This window comes from Triturus cristatus, chromosome 2_2, assembly GCF_964204655.1.
Source record: "Triturus cristatus chromosome 2_2, aTriCri1.1, whole genome shotgun sequence".
In the NCBI taxonomy this organism is placed as follows: Eukaryota; Metazoa; Chordata; class Amphibia; order Caudata; family Salamandridae; genus Triturus; species Triturus cristatus.
In genome coordinates this window covers 432,588,393-432,609,123 of record NC_140582.1, presented here as the reverse complement: position 1 = coordinate 432,609,123, position 20,731 = coordinate 432,588,393, and the positions used below count along the sequence as shown (strand labels likewise).

The 20,731-nt window shown below is 45.0% G+C and overlaps 1 protein-coding gene across 1 annotated transcript in view; it reads right to left on the bottom strand.

Annotated features, from left to right (window-relative positions):
• Positions 1-8,544: 8,544 nt before the first annotated feature.
• The window catches only part of PGRMC2 (progesterone receptor membrane component 2), a 98,514-nt gene continuing 86,327 nt past the window's right edge, over positions 8,545-20,731 (bottom strand). The window contains exon 3 of the mRNA XM_085641527.1: positions 8,545-9,708. Coding sequence (XP_085497653.1) covers positions 9,611-9,708 — 98 coding nt within the window. The 3' untranslated portion in view covers positions 8,545-9,610. The remainder of the gene's footprint in view (positions 9,709-20,731) is intronic.

Below are 20,731 nucleotides of genomic sequence, written 5' to 3'. Positions count from 1 at the left end.
GAGATCTTCGGGCTCCAAGAACCTCCAGTATCTCCTACTACCAAGATCTTCATCCTCATCACATCCTCTGCACCGTAGACCTGCATTCTTGGTGAGCTGCTCGAGGTTCTCTTACGACTCCTGTGCCTTCGGCCTGTGGGTCCTCTAGAGAGTCTTCTTTGGCTCCAGTGGGCTCCAATGGTCCTGACACGACACCTTTTTCGTTTTCCTAGACTGTTGCTGCTGCCCAGGCTTGTTGGCACCCCCCTCGACTTCCGACATAAAACAGCTTATGAATGGTTCCTGGTCTTCCACAGTGTCACCCGGTCCTCACAGCTGCAGCAACAAGGTCCCAGTCAACTCTCCTGCATCTTCGTTCATCTGTGGTCATTGGTCTTTTGTGCCTCCTGGCCACTCCCGAGTGGCATAGACTCTGTCCCCTCTGCTTGCAGGCACTCCGCTTCCAGAATCCACCCTTGGATTCCACTGGACTCTTACCTTCTTCGCCAGCAGCATCTTCACTGAAGTCCTCCTTTGTGGTCTACGGCGGTTCCAGACGTCAATGCAAACCTATGCACCAGGCTTCCCTGGTGTCTGTATCCCTGCTCCTGGGGTATCCACGGTGGGGGTGACTGTCCAACCTTCCATGGGGTTTCTTCAGGGTCCTCTGGGAAGGCTTCTTAAAAACTGCAACCGTGACATCCAAATTGACTTGCATTGAGCAAGCGGTTGTGTTTCCACTCTGCACACAGCCTCTGTGGGGTTCTTGGGTCCCCAGATCTTCTAAATCTTCTGGGGCAAGTCTTGAATTTGGTTGTCCACTTTATTAGTATATGGTTTGGTCTCCTCCTGGAGACCACCGTATATTCATGCTATTTACCTGTTCTATTGTTGAAATATTGTGTGTAATGTGTTTACATCTCTGGGTAGGAGAAATACCAATGTGTTAGTGTTTATAACAAATAACTTTTTAACTACCCTCTGTGGTTCTTTTTTCTTAATCTTCACTATATGATTAGTACTGGTAAAACAAGCTGCTTACCACTCCTTCTGGACTAAGCCTGAAGGAAGGTCTCCACAGCTACCACTTAGAGAGCTTTCTATGGTTGTCCAAGACCACTAAAATCACCATAAGGGTTGTCTGGATTGGTGCAAGGTGCCTCATTTAAATAAGTGGTCACCATATACTAATCCAGCCTCCTACACCAATGCATAGTAGCATAGTAGTTTTTGATATGGAGCATGATCCTTTGAGAGATCAGGCATTTCTGTACCGCCTTACCTTTCTGGGCTCCAACATACTCCATGAAGAGTTGGTCACCGACCCGGAACCCTTTTGCGCAGTCATGGTAGAAAAAAACATGTTGGTTCCAGCCTCTTCTCAGAGGGGTGATGCAGAGTGCAAAAGGTGGGCAGGGTGATGGACTGGCCTACATGAAAGGGAGTGACCACATTCGGCAGGAAGGAAGCTCTAGTGCAAAAGACCAGCTTGTCTGGATAGATGTTGAGGTACGGAGGCCTAGATGACAAAGCCTGGAGCTCACTGACCCTCGAGGCAGATGTTACTGCCACTAGAAAAGGCCATCTTGATAGTAGGGAGCCTGATAGGACAGTTGTGTAGCAGCTCGAAGGGAGCGTACATTAGAGAAGTTAAGACTAAATTTAGGTCCCACTGAGGCATGATGAAGGGTGAAGGTGGGACCAAGTGTTGAATACCTTTCAGGAACCCATGCACAATAGGAGATTTGAAAAAGAATGGCTGATCTGGCAACTGTAGAAATGCAGATGGCAGAAAGATAGACTTTTAAGGCACCCAAAGCAGACGCTTGCTGGGCAAATGAAAGAATAAACCTAAAGTTCTAAGAAAGGGAAGCAGTAAAGAGGCAGTGGTGGTGGTGGTGGTGGTGGTGGGGGGGGGGGGGGGCACCCCTTTTCCTGCGCACCATGCCACAAACTTACCCCAACAGTAGGTGTATACTCTGTTTGTAGAGGGACGCCTGGCTGCCAAGATTGCATTACACTCTTCGGCTGGGAGGTCGAAAGTGGTCAACTGTTGCTGATCAATCTCAATGCAGGAAGGCAAAGCGCTGACAAGTTGGGGTGGAGAACCCTTCTTTGCTGCTGCGACAGAAGATCCTCCTGAAGGGGCAGCCCGATTGGAGGACCGATGGCCATGCTTAACAGTTCAGGGTACCAGACTCTCCAAGCCCAGTCCGGAGCCTCAAGGATGACTTAGACTGGATAGTTCCAGATCTTCTTGAGAACGCTGGAAAGGATTGGCATGGGCGGAGAGGGGTACAAGAGGCCGGAGCTCCACTCGAGACTAAAAGCATCTCGTAGCAAGAGCAACCTTGGAAACTCCAGCGCACCGAACTGCTAATATTGCACGGTCAACAGTGGCAAACAGATCTAACCAAGGCCATCACTCCTTACGCCACCTCCGGATGGTGATGCCATTCGTGATCTGCTAGGCATTTTTGGCTGGGTTTGTCCGCTCTATCGTTTAGAGATCCTGCCAGGTGTTGAACCACCAGTGAAATGTCCTGAGTTTCTAGCCATGTCCAGAGTTGTAAGGCCTCTTGAAAAAGGGGCCATGACCGCCACCCCACCCTGTTTGTTGCAGTACCACATGGTTGTGGTTTTGTCCGTGAACACCTTGACTAGCCTTCCATGCCAGTCGGATTGCTCAAAGCACCAACAGGTTGATGTGGAGTCCAGAATCCACCAGATCACAACCTCTCCCAGATGGCCACCCAAGAGTGATGCATCTGTCACTACTGTCAAATCTGGTTGGGGAAGGGAGAGGGGTCTGACACTGACCCAATCGGGGTTCACTAACCACTACTGCACATCTTTTGCAGTGCTCCTAAATTCTGGGCCATGTTAGGGAGATTCCCCTGATGCTGCGCCCACTGGAACATCAGGTCCCACCGCAGAGTTTGCATATGCAAAGGGACATGTGTCACAAGCTGGATGCAGGAGTCCATGAGACCCAGCAGCCTCAGAGTCAGTCTCCCCAAAATCCAGGACATAGGCTGAAACATTAGTATCATAGCCTGAATATTCCTGACTCACCGTTCGGGATGCCAAGCCTGAAACTGCACTGGGTCCAGAACAGCTCCGATGAAAGGGAGCATCTGAGAAGGGCTCACGTTGATAGTGAACCCCAGCGAGTGCAGGAAGTCTACCGTAGTCTGGAGGTCAGAGACAACTGCCTTGGGTGAGCATGCCTTTAAAAGCTAGTCGCAGAGATAGGGGAAAGACTGGCACCCCTGATCTCTGTAGATGAGCTGCAACCACCGCAATCAGCTTGGTGAACATCCAAAAAGGTGCTAGTAAGGCCAAAGGGGAGCACTGTGAACTAAATGTGCTTGTGACCTACCTTGTAATGCAGGTAACATCTGTGGGTAGGCAGGACAGGGATGTGGAAGTATGCATTCTGCAAGTCCAATGCTACAATCGGGTCTCCCGGGTCCAGGGAAGACCGTACTTTAGCGATTTTTCAGAAAGAAATTGAGGGTGCAGGTCTAGGATAGGAATAACGCTTCAGTCCTTCTTGAGCAACAGAAAGTAGCGGGAATAACCATGATCTACTTCTGATGCCGGCTCCATTGGGCCAAGAGAGCTACCACTTCTTGGCAGAGTAAGGAGATATGGTCCTCCGTCAGCCTGTCGCTAGTAGGTAGCATGGGTGGATGGGTAGTCACAAGGGGAGAGAGTAGCCTCTTTGGACAATCTCGAGAACCCAGCAGTTGGATATTATTGACCTCCAGTGGTGCGAGTGGTGGCACATCCTGCCTCCCCACTGGGTGCCCATGATGGTCGAAGGGCAAACTAAAGAGGCTGGAGGCTATGGCTCCCAAAGGGTGCGGGGTGGGCTGGCTGACCTCTGGCTACCTGGCCCCCGGGGCCTGTGGGTACCGCGTCGTCAACCGCACAGAGGCTGGAAAAATGGTTTCCCTGGTGGCTGAGCAGGTAGAGATGCAGCTGGAAGCCCCTTCCGTGGCCATGAAAGGCAGAATGGGGTTGGCGAGGGGCTATGGAAAGGCCCAAGGACCTGACCCTAGGACTGCTGTCCTTGAACTCTAGTGCAGAGTTCACCTTGTCACCGAAGAACTGGGAGCCATCAAAGGGCAGGTACATGAGAGAGACCTGGACATTTGCCTAAAAGACAGTGGTTCTCAACCAGGCGTGGTGCCGAAGGCCACAGACGAAACCACTCTGCCTAGTGCGTCGGTCGTATCCAGCCCACAGAGTATGGCAAACTTAGCTGTGTTCCTCCCGTCAGCAATAGCTTGGGAGAGTATGGCTCAGACCTCCTTCGAGACCATAGGCAGTATCTGTGCAACTGAGTCCCAGAGTGAGTAAGAGTTCGTCCCAAAAGGCACGCAGAATTCCCCGACCGCCGGTCCAAGCTGGCGGAAAAGAACATCCTTCCCAAGCTAAACAGCCTCTTGGATTTCCTGTTGGGTGGAGTGGAAGGGAATGCACCTGGATTTAGTTTGGAAGTGGAGGCTTGGACCACCAACTTCTCCACGTGGGGTGTTGGGTGGAGAAGTTGGCGTCCCCTGGGGCGGACGATGGCGGCAGGCAATCGTCCTATTCAACAGAACCACTGTACAGGGCTTAGACCGGGCCCAGAGCATGATGTCCTTCAGGGTTTCATTAAAAAGCAGAAGTGGTTCAGAAGGGGTGACATTCGTCTAGGCAGCCACAGAGGGGAAGCTGAAGGTCCAGGATCTCAGGTGACCTTAGCACCATCATTGCAAAGAAGGCTCCTTCCTCCGTAGGCACAGTAAGAGAAAAGACCAAGCCAGTATCGACGGAAGTGTCCAGTCCACTGGCATCTGCCAATTTCTCACAACAGTCCTCTCAGTGACATCGAGGGGATGGTATTCTTCAGGGCCCAATGGCCCCTTCCATCCATCCACAAGTCCTAGCCCATAGGAATAAGGTATAGGTTTCGGCCTGGATGGAATGCATCCAGCTAGCACCGAAGTATGCGCCGGAAGACGCCCATCTGGCAAAGAGTCGGAGTCAGGGATGAGAACAGGGATGGCGCTGCTGGAGACATCGGCAGCGGGGCCAGAAGCAGGGAAGGTCGAGGTAGCTTGACCAGTCCAGATCCACCCCTGCCCGACAGGGGGCAAAGCAACTGGTGAAAGACCAACAGGGGCCCCTCCCGAACTCACGGGGCTCGAAGGCGCCCCAACAGGGACGGGACAGTTGAATATGAGGTACATGGCCTCAAAATGTTCAGTTAGGTGGGGTTCACTCTGGCTCCTGGAAACTCAGGGAGGCACTGAGACAGCCCAGGGTCAACCATGGAGTCAGGCCTCAAATGCCGATGCTCCCTCAAGTCGTCCGATGACTTCGACGGACGGGACAAAAATGAAGTGTGTGTGAACAACTTTGAGTGTGATGACCAGCATTTGGAGGGGCTCCGTAACCGATCCTGGGGCCTTCCTCTTGACCGGGATCAAGACAATCGCAGCGTCACACGTCAAGTGGCAAGCAGCTTCAGGGACCGCTCCCTCAAGGGTTTGAGGTACATGGTGCGACAATTGCCTGGCCATGGCTTCTTGGTCGAGGCACCAGAGGTTGATAAGGTGTGGACCTGTCACAGACATTTGCCAGTAACAGGAGTCAAAGGGCTTAAAACCAGCCTTCATCATGGACATCAATGCAACACTGGGAGACAATGTCTCAAAAAAACTTCGACAAAAGGTCAAAAAACGGTCAGTCAAAAAGTGACTAGAGGTAGTTCTATATATTGGCACTGCGCAAGTCACTCCCAGGGAGCGTGACACCATGTGGAGCCGGACGAATCTACCTACCGGAGGGGTACAGCTCACGAAAGAAATCCCAGATCCAGTCCAATTGGAAAATTCTTCAACTTGACCCCATAGTGGGCAGAATCATGGGAAAACATCCAAATGAGGCTCTTAGGCGAGCAAACAACTTAAAAGATCAGTTGGTCCATAGCCATTTTCAGAAGAACAACAAACAAGGCCAGTGGCTCAAGACAAAAGGCTTCACAAAATGCCATAACTGCAAAGTTTGCCAAATAGCAGAAAATACAATGGAAATAAGATTGATAAACAACAAAATATGGAGTATAAAAGAACTGATCACATGTAAGAGCAAATTTGCAGTTTATGTAATCGATTACCCAGGTTTGTTGAAATATGTAAGCAGCACAATCTGAGTTGAAAAAACAGATCCTAGAACACGTCTGGGTGATCATAAATAAAGATCGAAGCAACGCTGTGGCCAAACACATGGAGTCGCATCATGGCAACAACTGGAAGCTCCTATAATTTAATGCCATTGAAACAGTAGCACGAAATGTACGAGGAGAAAACAGAGAGAAAGAATTGCGCCAAAGAGAATCAAGACAGATGCTTAACTTAAACCAGAGTGAAGAACTGTATGTACATTTGTGAATTATGATGCCTTTGCTTCCCTGAATTAATTTTAACTCACCGATAAGCATCTCTTCACTTTAACACTTTTTTAGCATTTTTTTTAGCATTTTTATATTCAAATAACATTGTCAAGCTTAAGAAATGAAACCAGATTGCCTCATAGAGAATAGGAAATAGCACATCAGAAAAATATATCAGTTGCACTGAAATTCCAACTGCCCACTGGAGGGCAAAACTCATGCGTAATATCAGGATTGGACGAATACAAATAGCATATGAATTGTAATAGGAATGAAGCACGATGCACTTTGTCTTAAATTCCTCAGCTAAAAATGCCTATATTTATGTTGTTGAAATCAAAAGGTTTGACAATTTGCCATTTTATCACTAATTTTTCAAAGTTTTTTTTATAATTTGGGCACTATTAGCACTGTGTTTTGCACTTTGTAATTTTACGGAGAAAGAGTCGGGGTAGACTACATCTTTCAACATGCCTTGCGATGCCGGTTAATACAGAAAATGATGTAGTTACAAAAGAACGTACTCAATTGTGTGTGGAACGCATCGCAAATACCATCGTGAACAAGGTCTCAGGGGAGACAAAAGCGTAGATGTTGCTTTCATCTAGGAAATGAATTTATTAAAATAATCATGGATTTTGCTTCATAAGCTTCCGTGAGTGCGACCTTAACTCTTTTGTGAGAGGACGTATGTATATAAAAATGCTAAATAAAAAGGAGGAGAAATGGGGCAGGTTAGGGGTGAACAGGAGACAGAGGGCAGTGGAGAAAGGGGGGGGCGGGGGGGCAACGGAGATGAGTGTAGTGGAAGGTGAGTGGGTAAAAGTGAGGTCCAAGTACCTGCAGAGCCAGCAGGAGATGGGCCACAGGCTAATTGCACATGAGGGGGTTCTGTGCATTTCAAAGGCAGTTGACAGAAGTTGTTAACACCTATGCTGCCTGCTGCTCACCTTCCTTTTCCTGTCTCAGACACACAGTGCCGAGCCAGTAAAGAGGGTCAACCTCGTTTTTAGGTGTCGCCTGACCAAGCGCATGCGCTGGTCTGGCGAGACTTATTGAGAGGGCTCCAAAAAGTGCTACCAGGCCAGCCTAGAGCTACAGTGCATGTGCGCGGGCGCGCCGCTTTTACCGCGATTATTTTCACTTTCGCGGCCGCATGGCCGCCTTAATCGCTTTCACTTTCGCGGCCGCAGGGCCGCTTGGCATAGCCAATAGGTCTCGCTTTTGGGACCTTATAAGTATTTAGTTATGCAACTGTTGCATGGCTCAACACTTATAAGGTCCCAAAGGCGAGACCTATTGGCTATGCCAATGCTTGTTTTTTTTTTTACTCCAGATTTGCAGGAACAAAATGTGTAAGGAAAAAGGAGGCTGCAGCATACACCATCTTCTCGCTCTGAAAGAGATCCTCAACTACAGTGTTTGGAATAGGCGAGGTGTATTTAAAATGTTCTGGAATTAATAGAGATACTTTTCATTAAGTAGTGAGGTTTTTACCTAAATGTATTGAAGGCTAGACATGCACGGATGACTGGTGATCAATTCCATTTTATGTTTCTGTAAGAGTAGAGAGCGAGTGAACGCAAACAGAGGACGCCTACTCTTTTAATGAATAGGTTTCCAGTCTTCCTGAAATCATGCTGTCCTTGATTTGAATCCTAATGCATATGCCATCAGAAGGTGAGAAAGAAACAGCCAAGCAACAAAAAACTCCAGAGTGGTTTATAAGCTTGAGGAACGCCCTCAGTATCGGCGAGGTGATATATACTAAGTACTTATCTTTAAAAACAATACTTGTCAATTTCGGAGGGTATTTAAATGGTTAATAGAAAAGAACATTCAGTGAAGCACTTTCGTGATCTTCCATGGGTAAGCAGTAGGTCCCTATGAGCTGATAAGTTAATAAGTCAAAACCTGTAATCAAGGTTTAACTTAAAAAGGAAATCTACATTTCAATTCTGATCTGTTATAAATAAGCGCACAACCTTTCCAAAAGGACACAAATAGTTGTTTAGAAACAGCATTCACTTGGTACAATTCAATAATCAATTTGGTGCCTTTATTCTGTATACAAACATATTTCATGACAACATTAATAACTTGCCAAAACAATTTCATTTATTGACAAAGCATCAGGTTTATTTATACATGCTTTATTAAAATGGTACTCATATTTACAATATCTGCTGAAACTATACTTTCCAGCTCACACTCACTCACACATACTGTCCCACACAGATGTGAAGGTTAAACTCCCAAATGTTAGGTAGCTCTTGGATTTTGTTTAAAAGACAAAAATAAAGCATAGAGGGGGAATGCATTTGGCCATTGTATGCTAATTAGATCTGTGCTAATTAACATATGGCAGTAACACTGAGTATTCCTTTTACAATCTATTTACAGAGTGACATTAAGGTCTTCCCAGTCAATACAGACTAACCCACCTTCAATACTCCAACTCTTGCAGTGACTAGTATACATTGGGAATTCTCATGAGAACAATTCAAGTGTTTTAAGAGAAATAAGGCACAGTTAATAGATTTGATTGGTTGATGCATTGGGAGTAATGAGTGTCTCTGGAATTTGAGGGCTGAAAGAATAGTTCTATACAAGTTCATTTGATTAACAAGCTTAACCACTTACCTCCCCAACTGCAGCACACTTGAGACGAAGTTGCCCGGAAGGTCTAGAAAAGTCAATGGCAAAACAAGCTTGGAAATTCACATTTTTAACACCAGTTTTCAGTAGTGCAAACTACATGTAGTTAAGTACATGAATGTCAAATGAGTATTTTAATGCGGAGAAAAAAAATACAATACAGCATGTGAATAGGTTTCCAAGAATAATAGCTTGTTTAAAGACCATGTGAACACGAATTCACCTTACTAAAAATAGTGATAAAGTGTACATATTGTGTTGCTTCTTATAATCCACGGCGCCCATCATTAGTTTTACCAGACAATACAACTGCAACAGAGAACAAAGATTTGGCAGCATAAACTAAACGCCAAGTATTAAAAGTTTTCTTGCAATAGTACATTGCTGTACTTTCTTTGTACAAAATGTTGTGAATAGTCTGCAGAAGATATCCTGTACCAAAACATGTGGGATGTTTTTTGATTCGTAAATGGGGAGAAAGATGTTGCAGTTCTGAAGGCCCCTAACTTTGGTTATTTACACAGTTCAATCTTGCTTCGGATGATCTTTAGCATCTTCCTCATCTGTGTATTCGGATGGTTCCTCCCCTGGTTTGAGCAGTCGGCCTACATAGTCATATTTTTCTGAAAAATAAAGTTTGCTTATAAGTGCACACATATAGGCAATTAAAGAAAATTACTTTGCATCGCATTGGAAGAAAAAATAAAAAAAATACAAAATCGATGTTATTTCAAGCATCAACTTACTACACTGGAATTTCCACACAAGAGTACTTTACATCGAACAGTTCTCTAAATACCAAAAAGTCATCAGGTTTGCTTGCCGGTTTAAAATAGTGTATGAAATTAGAGGAAGCATTTTGAAATAGGGTAGCATTGGGTTCACAGTAGGAAAACCTTGACAAAGCTTTCACGAAAATAAAAAAGGAACGTAGGGCCGTGTAGACCAGTGTAGGCCCAAAGAAATGGAAAGCGCTCTGCTCTTTTTTAACGGGGCATATGTCACCATCAGAGTCCCATCATATCCAGTTAGCAACACCAGACCCAGCTAATTTTTTTACTGTAAGATAAGGGTCCTGGCTACGAAGCTACTAATAATACTTACTTTTTCCTCTAGGACGGTGCCAGGGTTCCTTGGAAGAGAAGATTTGCAGCTTACAGTTAGTATTTCCTTCTCAGGGAAACACTAACTAGAAAAGTGAGCCTGTCCTTCATAAAAAGATGGAGCAATAAAGTAAGACGATAGTCTACCCAAAAGATGTTTTAGAGGGTCCTAATCCAACTGGGTACCTGCCCTCGAATCTAATTCCAGGCAATGTCATATAAACATGTGCGGAGACTTAAAAGTAGTGGCTTTACAAATGTATGAAATGGTAACTATTGTAGCTGCTTTAACTCTAGCACAGTGGGCTTTAGGATGTCCAGAGAAAGCCTTGTTTGGCAACAAATCAAAATTCTACATGAAACATTCCACTCTGAAATGATGAAGTGCTTAGTAGTGGCTAAACCTAGTTGAATGGGCCAGTAATTGACCAACAGGTGAAATGAAGAACGCTCTTAATATCAAGTGAGCGTTAAGGGATATCTGTTATGTAGAATTTTGACAACAGGCTGGCAATTAAACTGTCCGATTCATATGGAAAGCTGGAAGCTTGAGTCCGAAAATCCAGATGAGCCTTTATAATCACTTTTAAGGAGTACATTGGAAGGCTAAGGGCAGGAAAGAGCTTGTATCTCACTAACTCAGAAAGTAGTAATCGATGCAAGAAAAACAGCTTTCCCAGTTAAATGTTGTAGGGACGATTTATGTATCCGTTCAAATATGGGCACATTGTATTGAGTAGACTATGTAAAACTCCGTAGGGGGGAGAACGTCTCCCAACAGGATGGAAAACACCCTAGATAATTCTTGACCACTGGCACTTTTGAAAAAAAAATAGGTTTGTGAAGGCCGTAATGGCAGCAATATGTACCTTAATTAAAAAAGTAGTGCTGTTTTTATTTTAATTAATAGAGGAGATATAAAAGTATTGCTTCTTCTAAGCTGTTCTGTATGCATCATGCGCAGATCCTATTCTATTTAAGGGCGTATGAATCCCTGGTCAAAGGACGCTGTACTTATTTCACAATATCTATACAGTATTGGGGAAAATGTAAATGCCCATCTTGTAGTCCTTTTGGAGCCAGGGTGCAAAGCTCAATGACTGGGGCCAGATCCAGCATCACAACCTTCAAATCTGTGCTGCAGATTCGTTCTGTACAACAGCCTCCTGTGTGGTCGCTCCAACAGATATACAAGGCCTGTGACCCACCAGTGGCACGACCACTCTAGAGCCATGAGGGAGAGGTGTGGCGCCGCAGCCAGGGTGACTGACTCCAGAATCTGGGGATCATGGTTCAATCCCTGGCGCCAGATTAGCCCAGCACCATGTGACTCTGGGCAATAGCTTGCTTAATCTTCCCAACGGCCCCCAGCGCCTAGAGACCCTTACGGGTGATTGTTCGTGCTTTACAAATGTGGATTAATATTAATAATGAGGATTATCCTGGCCTTAGAGTAGGACAGTTTCATTATTTACGTTGGAATTAGGGGTATCGGACGAAGTGAACAGAAACATCCATGACCAGTCCCCTTCATCCTAGGTTGATAGTACTTCAAGGTAAAGTCAGAATATTTTTATTTCCTGCACCTGCCAAAGAGTCCATTGGAGAATAGCTCCAACCGTGGAAAATGTCTTGCAACATTTTGTTCGGTAATACCCACTCATGGTTTTCCTGGAATGGTCTGCTGAATGAGTTAGCTGTACTGCTGTAATATGTAGGTTCTTGGCTACAAGTCATTTCCAGATTGGTCAAGCATAGAGACAGACTCAAAACCTGTTCTGTCTCGCTTGTTCAATAAGTACACAGGCAGGACTGACATTAGCACGAACATAGGCTGCTCTAAAACAGAGAATGTTGGAGTGATAAGTTGTTCTTGCATCAGGTTTCTTGAATATGAAGGAGATCCTGGAGTACACCACCCCAAGAGGCATCTGCCATAACAGTCTGCACCAGGGTGTCCCAATGGAAAGGTACTTCCTCCAGCTGACTTTTTAACTAGCACCACCAGAACAATTGAATTGCAGACTAAGTGTGTCTTCCCACCCATCTGTGGGCAGACACCACTGGTCCTCTCAACATTACTAAGAGTCCTTATATGCAGATGAACATGAGGCAGTGTGAAAATGCAGGAAGCCTCCAACAGCAGCAAAACAATGCTTTTGGTGAATATATGCAAGACTCTGCTCTGATGCATACAGTTTTGAAATTAGAGTATCCAGTGTGGCACCTATGTAGTGAATGTAACAGATTAGTTTCAATGTTGATTTGACCCTGCAGGGACACAATGGACAGAGCGGTCAGATAGTAGCACAAAACCTTCTGTGGTGTTGAGGGTTTGATCAGCCAATCACCTAAACATGAATAAACAATATCTCCTACTTCCTAAGGTATGCTGTTAAAACTCAATATACAAAAGAATACTGTGGGTCTTGAGTGTAGGATCAGAGCATATAATGCTAGAGCAAGAAAGAGAAGGAGAGTCCGCAAATAACCGTGGCGGGTCTAAAAACCTCCACTGAGGTTTTAAGTTCCCATCACCCACCGGTGGTGGTTCTTCATCATTTGGGAACTAAGGACGAACCCCGGAGTACCAGTCACTATGTTGGTTGTGGTGGTACCCTGGTTGTCCAAGGCAACCGTGCCAAATTGTTACCAGCGGGTGATGATTGCAGTGCGAAAAAGTGATGAAAAAAATAGTGAAGTTAAAAATGACTACCAAGACACTGTGCAATTTTATTCTGGCGCTATCTTGGTGTCAAGATTAAAACCAAGTGTTGACAGCTTAAACAAATAACTGTCAGATTACAGGTCTACATGTTTCGGCTGTTTGACAGTGGAGTCCGAGCTCTCGTCAGGACCATGTAAACGCTACTGCAAAACGTGATAGAAAATAATAAAAACTGAATCAACGGTTGGTACCCAATACAACCTGGTGGAGTCCTGTGCGTCACATTGGAAACGTTACAGGCATTGTCTGGAGGATGGCCTCTAAATAGAAACAAACACACAGGTATACTAAGTGGGACACTCTATCGATCTATTGACACCCTAGTATATATAGCTGATCCAAAACTAATGTATAAAACAATGTACTGGACGTTCCTTAATTCTTAATATTTGTCAAAATTATGGAAATTTGCAAGGAGGACATATGTTGTATTAAATCAAAAATCGTTATTGACAGAAATTTTAAAGTGCACTTACCCGAGTCAATGTGGGTACGCACCTCGCCTCGCCTGGCATCCGCTCAGGACTATGAGGCACCGCTCTAAGGAGGAAGAATTCCAGAATGGGATAATGTTACCACCGTGGGTAGAGAAACACCTTCAGCCTGCACGGTCAAAAAACGGAATTCCCTCAACTTATGCTGGTGAAAACTAAGCTAAAACCATGGCAGAAATACCGTTCACCTAAGTGTAGAATCTAAAATAATATAGTGGTTCGCATACATGATATCGAAAACCATTCGAGTCGTGTATCTTAATCAGAGTGAAAGAATAGTTAAAATGACCGGAGCAGACTCGGAGGGAGAGAGAAAGGTCCCGTGAGTCTGCCTGTATGCCGTTTTGTGCTCTTACGAAAAAAATGAAGAAAAAGGTAAATAAGTGTGAGTTTGCTAAAAGCAACGCTTACCTGTCCGTCGGTACCCCGCTCCAAATGTCAGAGCTGGAAGGGGAGGTAAACGGCGGGCGGCAGGAGAATGATTTATGGAGTCTGGAAGTGTTTGTAGGCGCGCTTCCGTGTCAACACTACGGAGCGTGCGAGCATTCATAAGCGAAATGGTGTTCCCTGAGATGCTAGGCTTGCTGGGACATGTAGTTTCCGATGATAGTATGGTGATCATCGCATATTTGTGAATTGACGCAGCATAGAGGAGGCTGTCAAAGATCCCTGAGTGTGATGGGATAAAAAATCAAAATCTTTCAAAGGAAATAATGCAGAAAGAGCATCCATGTGTCCTTCCCACTAAGGTATATATATATATAATCAAGGGTAGAGTCAAAGCGTACCGGTCAAAGAAAATTAATCAATGTATGAATATACCATTAATCTGTGTTCTGAGTTGAAGGAGGATCAATGATAAAAAGGGGTTCTATAAAGAGGACCACGGGATATCATCATTTAAACCCTGTTGGTCACTCTTAAGTTTGAAGACCCATTTTTGTTCCTTGATAAACAGAAAACGTGTAATGTCAGTCACATGGGTAGGGATGAAAGGCTGTTCCAGGACCAGCCATCTTAAATCCTCCGGTGTATGTTTCAGTTCTAGAAAGTGATTGGTAAGTTTCGTTGCTTGTCTGTTTCGCCTGATGGTACTTTTGTGTTCTGAAATTCGTGTTTTGATTTTGCGTGTTGTCATGCCGACATAACGCAGAGAGCAAGGGCAAGAAATGAGGTAAATCACTTTGTCAGTGTTACAATTGGTATGTTTACGAAGTAACCAAGGTGTGCCTGTACCTATATCTACTGATTTGGTCACCTCGGTTTGAGGACAGACTGAACAGTGGCCGCATGGAAAATGGCCTTGAACTGGCGGCAAATTCCAAAGAGTATTTGGTTTACCACTGGTTTTGTTTCTTGGTCTGGTATGTACGAGGCTATCGCGCAGGTTGGACCCTCTCTTAAAGGAAAAGAGGGGAGGTGGAATAACCTCATTTCCTGTGTTTAGTATGCGCCAGTGCCTGCGCACCGTCTTTTGTACCTGGTTAGACCAAGTGCTAAAGGTGTTGACAAAGGTCATTCTAGATAAAGGTGGCTTGGGCATCGGCGGTTCCAAAAGGGCCTCCCGGTTGTTGTTCAGTGCTCTTTTACAAGCCTGTTTGACCAAACGTTTGGGGTATTGTCTGTCTTGTAGTTGATTAGACAGATCCCCGGCGTGTCGGTTAAAGGTAGTCACATCTGAGCAATTCCTACGAATGCGTAAGAACTGACCAACAGGTAAATTCTCGCGAAGGGACTTTGGATGATGACTTTTGAAGCTGAGTAAAGAGTTCTTAGATAATGGTTTCTTGTACAGTTCACAGCCTAATTTACCCCGATCAGGGACAATAAGGATATCCAGAAAAGGAAGTCGTTGTTTGTCAAATGCTACTGTGAACCGGAGAAAAGTATTCTTAGTGTTAAGCCATGCATGAAATTGTAAAAGTGAGGTTAAAGATCCCCGCCACACAACCAGGATGTCATCGATATATCTTTTCCAGATGGTAATGTGGTCTCTAAAAGGATTTGTCTGGGTGAGTACGTTGTTCTGTTCGAAAAGGTGGACATACAAATTCGCCAGACTGGGCGCAAAAATGCTGCCCATAGATGTACCCGAGATTTGTAAATAGATGGTCTCTTCGTGCTTGAAAAAGTTTTCCATCATGGCCAGTCTTGCACATTCCATGATGAAATGGACCGGGGTGATGGTGTCCAAATCTCTTGCATCCAGAAGACTTCTGACCGCCTCTAGAGTTTCAATCTGTGGGATGCAGGTGTATAAAGACTCTACGTCAAAACTGACCAGGAAGTCTGTCTCTGTGTCATAGCTGATGTCCGGGAGAAGTCTGAGGACATCCTTCGTGTCTTGCAAATAGCTGGGCATTTCTTTTACAAGTGGTCTCAGGAAAAAATCCACAAAGGTGGAAAGGGGTTCCAATAAGGAACCGATACCTGAGATAATAGGTCGCCCCGGAGGTGGTCTTTGGGTTTTGTGGATTTTGGGCAAGACATAAAAATATGGCATAACTGGATGTGTGGTTATTAGGAATTGCGACTCTTGTTCTGTAATCCAACCCGCAGTCTTAGCATCTTCTACAAGAGCCTTAATCTCCCTCGAGAGTCTGGGTGTAGGGTCCATAGGCAAGGGTTCATATGCTGTGCGGTCATTTAGTTGTCTAAGACACTCAGTGCGGTACGCATCCGTGTCCAGAACGACAATGGCACCACCCTTGTCAGCGGGTTTAATGGTGATACTCTCGTCATTTGAGAGGGTTTGTAAGGCTTGTTTCTCTCTAAAGGACAAATTATGATAAGGTTTGTTTTGTCTAGTGGTGATGTTAGTAATATCATGAATTACTGCCTGTTCAAACACTCTAACTCGGTCAGGTGTAAGATGAGCCGGAGGATTGAAGGTGGATGGATTTTTAAGGCCTGTATTCCTATCAGGTGAAGTGTCAACAGAGGATGTCAGATCTCTATCTTTAAAGAAAAAGTGTAGACGGATTTTACGGAAAAATTTGGCTAGCTCACAACGCAGTAGAAAAGGATCTCCAACATTAGTGGGGACAAAACCCAAGCCTTTGTTAAGCACTAAAAGTTCATCAGGTGTAAAAGTTCTTGTGCTTAAATTCACCACTAGCTCGTTGTGTCCGAGCTTGTCCCTGCTTGAGGTTGACCTTTCCTGCTGCGGGTGTTGGGTGGTGGTTGATCCGCCAGCCAGTGTACTTGAGGCTGCCTTCTCCTTCTGCCCCTGTTGCGTCCGCGGCCTGTTCCTAAAAAAGGCGGCTGTCCAAAGATAGGGGGTTCTTGTGAACCGAAGGGAGGTAAAGGCTGAGTGTAAGGAGGGGGGAATGGATAGCCCCATGGGGCTGGGGGCCACCATGAACCTCCTTGGTGATAAGGATTAGGCATGCCACGTCTAGAATTGGGTCTAGAATTGGGTCGGAATTGTTGTCCATACCCTCTTCTGGGTGGCTGCGTGTTGTTCTGAGTAGCTTAGTTTTCACCAGCATAAGTTGAGGGAATTCCGTTTTTTGACCGTGCAGGCTGAAGGTGTTTCTCTACCCACGGTGGTAACATTATCCCATTCTGGAATTCTTCCTCCTTAGAGCGGTGCCTCATAGTCCTGAGCGGATGCCAGGCGAGGCGAGGTGCGTACCCACATTGACTCGGGTAAGTGCACTTTAAAATTTCTGTCAATAACGATTTTTGATTTAATACAACATATGTCCTCCTTGCAAATTTCCATAATTTTGACAAATATTAAGAATTAAGGAACGTCCAGTACATTGTTTTATACATTAGTTTTGGATCAGCTATATATACTAGGGTGTCAATAGATCGATAGAGTGTCCCACTTAGTATACCTGTGTGTTTGTTTCTATTTAGAGGCCATCCTCCAGACAATGCCTGTAACGTTTCCAATGTGACGCACAGGACTCCACCAGGTTGTATTGGGTACCAACCGTTGATTCAGTTTTTATTATTTTCTATCACGTTTTGCAGTAGCGTTTACATGGTCCTGACGAGAGCTCGGACTCCACTGTCCAACAGCCGAAACATGTAGACCTGTAATCTGACAGTTATTTGTTTAAGCTGTCAACACTTGGTTTTAATCTTGACACCAAGATAGCGCCAGAATAAAATTGCACAGTGTCTTGGTAGTCATTTTTAACTTCACTATTTTTTTCATCACTTTTTCGCACTGCAATCATCACCCGCTGGTAACAATTTGGCACGGTTGCCTTGGACAACCAGGGTACCACCACAACCAACATAGTGACTGGTACTCCGGGGTTCGTCCTTAGTTCCCAAATGATGAAGAACCACCACCGGTGGGTGATGGGAACTTAAAACCTCAGTGGAGGTTTTTAGACCCGCCACGGTTATTTGCGGACTCTCCTTCTCTTTCTTGCTCTAGCATTATATGCTCTGATCCTACACTCAAGACCCACAGTATTCTTTTGTATATTGATTATTGATTTGGGGATTTTTGCTGTGTTGGTCTTTAAACTTATCCCTAGGACCCTCTTACTTAGCTTTTTGTTATGCTGTTAAAACTGTCATACACTTGAAAAATGTTGTCAGAGTGGACTTTAGGATGAGTGGATGAACTTTGTACTAGTAGGGATTGCTCCCCACTAGGAACCTTGTGAGCTTTCAATGCTGTGGTGCAACAGGAAAGTGAAAACATGCTTCCTGTAGATCTATGGTGCAAATATAATTCTGTTGAAGTAGTTGGAAAAACTGATGCAAAGGTAACATCCCGAATTTTCTTTTTTATCCATTTGTTTTCCGTTTCGAGATGAAGAATAAGTCTGAACTTGTCTGATTCTCTTCGTTAGAACCATAAAGTAAAAGGAATACATTTCCTTTCATATTTGGAGATGAGGGGTCTCCTCCGCACATTGTTTTTCAAGTGAGATTTTCACTTCTTGTAGGAGCTGGTCCTCACAGAATTGGGAGAATCGTTTTGAAGTAATGCATGGAGAAGATCTGAACCTCAAAGAGAAGCTATTGTGCACAATATTCAGCACCCATCTGGCTTTGGTTAGGTCTTTCCACTCTTCTAGGTGATATGAGATGCTTAACCCACTCACAGTGGGAAGCTAAGGAGTAAAGGCGAAGTCAAAGTTTTATTGAAGGCTTCCCTTTGAGCACTGGTAGTTGCTTTGCAGATCTTCCTTTGGAGGTGTTGCCCGGGTGATAAGGTTGTCTCAGCTGCTATTAGCGCTGCTGGAGCCACTGAGGGGGTTTGAACCATTTGTAGGACATAGACTGTTGATTGACTTCTAGTGCTGTTTCTTGAACTCCTCTGAGATCAACAGCTTTTAGTGTCTCTACCTCTGCCTTCAAAAGCAGCACCTAATCAAAGTGACTAAAGCAGTGTTCCCTGAAAAAAGAACATTGACAATTATTTACCTGTTAGCAAGAGCCAAATATTTTGTTACAACGCCAAACCATTACTATAATGGTGTGCAGTTAGGACGAAGTAATTCTCGGCAGAGCTGAACACTTACTTGGAGACACAGTGGCATATGTTCACACATTTTACTGCACAGAGTCAAGCATCTACTCTCCTCTTCTAGAGACCCTGGAAGAAAGTTTTGGCATCGTTAATTGTTGGTTGTAGCGACAATGACCTAATCTGGCTGAGAGTCTGTGTGCATAAACAGATGTCCTGTCTTTGAAGGCTTATACTTCTTCAGAATTCTGGAAGGCGCTGAGTTGGCAAAGAAAGAAGTACAAGAGCTGCATGGATTGTTCAAGAAAACAAAGTACTTGTGACAGCAATATATTAAAGCCTAACAATGGTGTAAATTCTTGCATATCACTGAAGCAGAGGAATGGATACAGGCACATGTATATTGAACTTCGTAGTTCCCTTGACTAGTGCATTATTTAAGGTATTGACGTCAATGTGCCATACTCTAGATGGAAGAGGAGCCCGTCAAGGTAGGTGAAAATTCTTTGATGGCCAAAGACTAAGTAATTAAGAATTCTTGGAGTGTGAGAATACTGAGGCATACAAAACATGCTTCTTTAGTGTCAGTAGTAGAGCGAGGACTTTGCGATGTGATCACTCAGGTGCTATTGGTGATAGTGGCACTTGTGTAGTAATCTGAACAGAAGTTTGAGTGTCATGGGGCTGGAAGAGCACGCAGGGGACCTTCTGGTGGACCAAGGAGAAATGAGATAATGCAGATCCCATGGGTAAAAGATTAGGAAAGATGTACCAAAGGCATTATCTAACAATAGGGTGAGTAAAGCCTTGTACACTTCAAGTTTGATGCATCTAGAAGTGTCTTTTTCAAGTGGTGGACCCAATCAGGAGACATGTTTAGTTATCTGCTCAAAGTCTAGGTCTTTGAAGTCAATTAATGTCCAACAGCTAGCAATGCTTAGATGTCAAGCGTCTTTGCAGTGTACTTGGCTTCTACGACAAATTGGGTCACCACTATGCCAACTCTGTATCATGAACCTCGATGGGGACTGCTTACACTTTACATGCTGCTGTCTTCATGGATCTTCCTCTCTGACAGTCTCTAGAAAATGCAGAACCACCGTAGAAGCCATGTCTCTGCCTAGGGAGTCTGTTGTGTCCAGCCCACACCAGATGACAAACTCTGCTGCATCCAAGCCATCCAGGAAGTCTTGATTAAGGATGGCGTAGCCCTCTTAAAAAGTATGGGAAGAAAATGTGCAACCAGGTCCCACAATACATGGGAGTAATGGCCCAAGCAACATACAATGTTCACCCACCACAAGACCAGGCTGTTGGAAGAAAACAAATATGCTTCCCAAAAAGGTGCTCAGCGTCTTAGAATCCCGGTCCATTGGTGTGAGAGGGAACACATTTGGGGTGACCTTAGAGGTTTAGACCTGCACAACCAGACTCTCAGGGTACGGGTGCTCGGACAGGAATGCTGGGTCTCCTGGGGTAGGATGGTGGCATTGGTCAATCATGCGGTGCACAGAAGCCCCTCTGCTAGGTTTAGCCCAGGTCCCTAAAACGTTGGTGAGGGCTTCATTGAAGAGGAGAAAGAGCTCAGTGGAACCTGCTCCTGGATGAAGCACCTCCGTCAAGACGTTGGTACTGACCTCGCCCCCTGGCAGCTGCAGGTCAAGGACCCACGCTGCCCTTCGTATCACGGTGGCGACGGATGCACCTTCCATCAAGGCCAGAGTTTTGGGACATTTCTAACTCGCTGGCATTCTCAGCTTTTGTACCAGTTTTCAGATGGATCAGGGTCCTCCTTCATAGGACCAAACCCTACCTCTTCTACTCCCCTCCCCTCTCCCCCTTCACAGAGAAAGGGCCCAGGGGTGTGGAATTTAATAA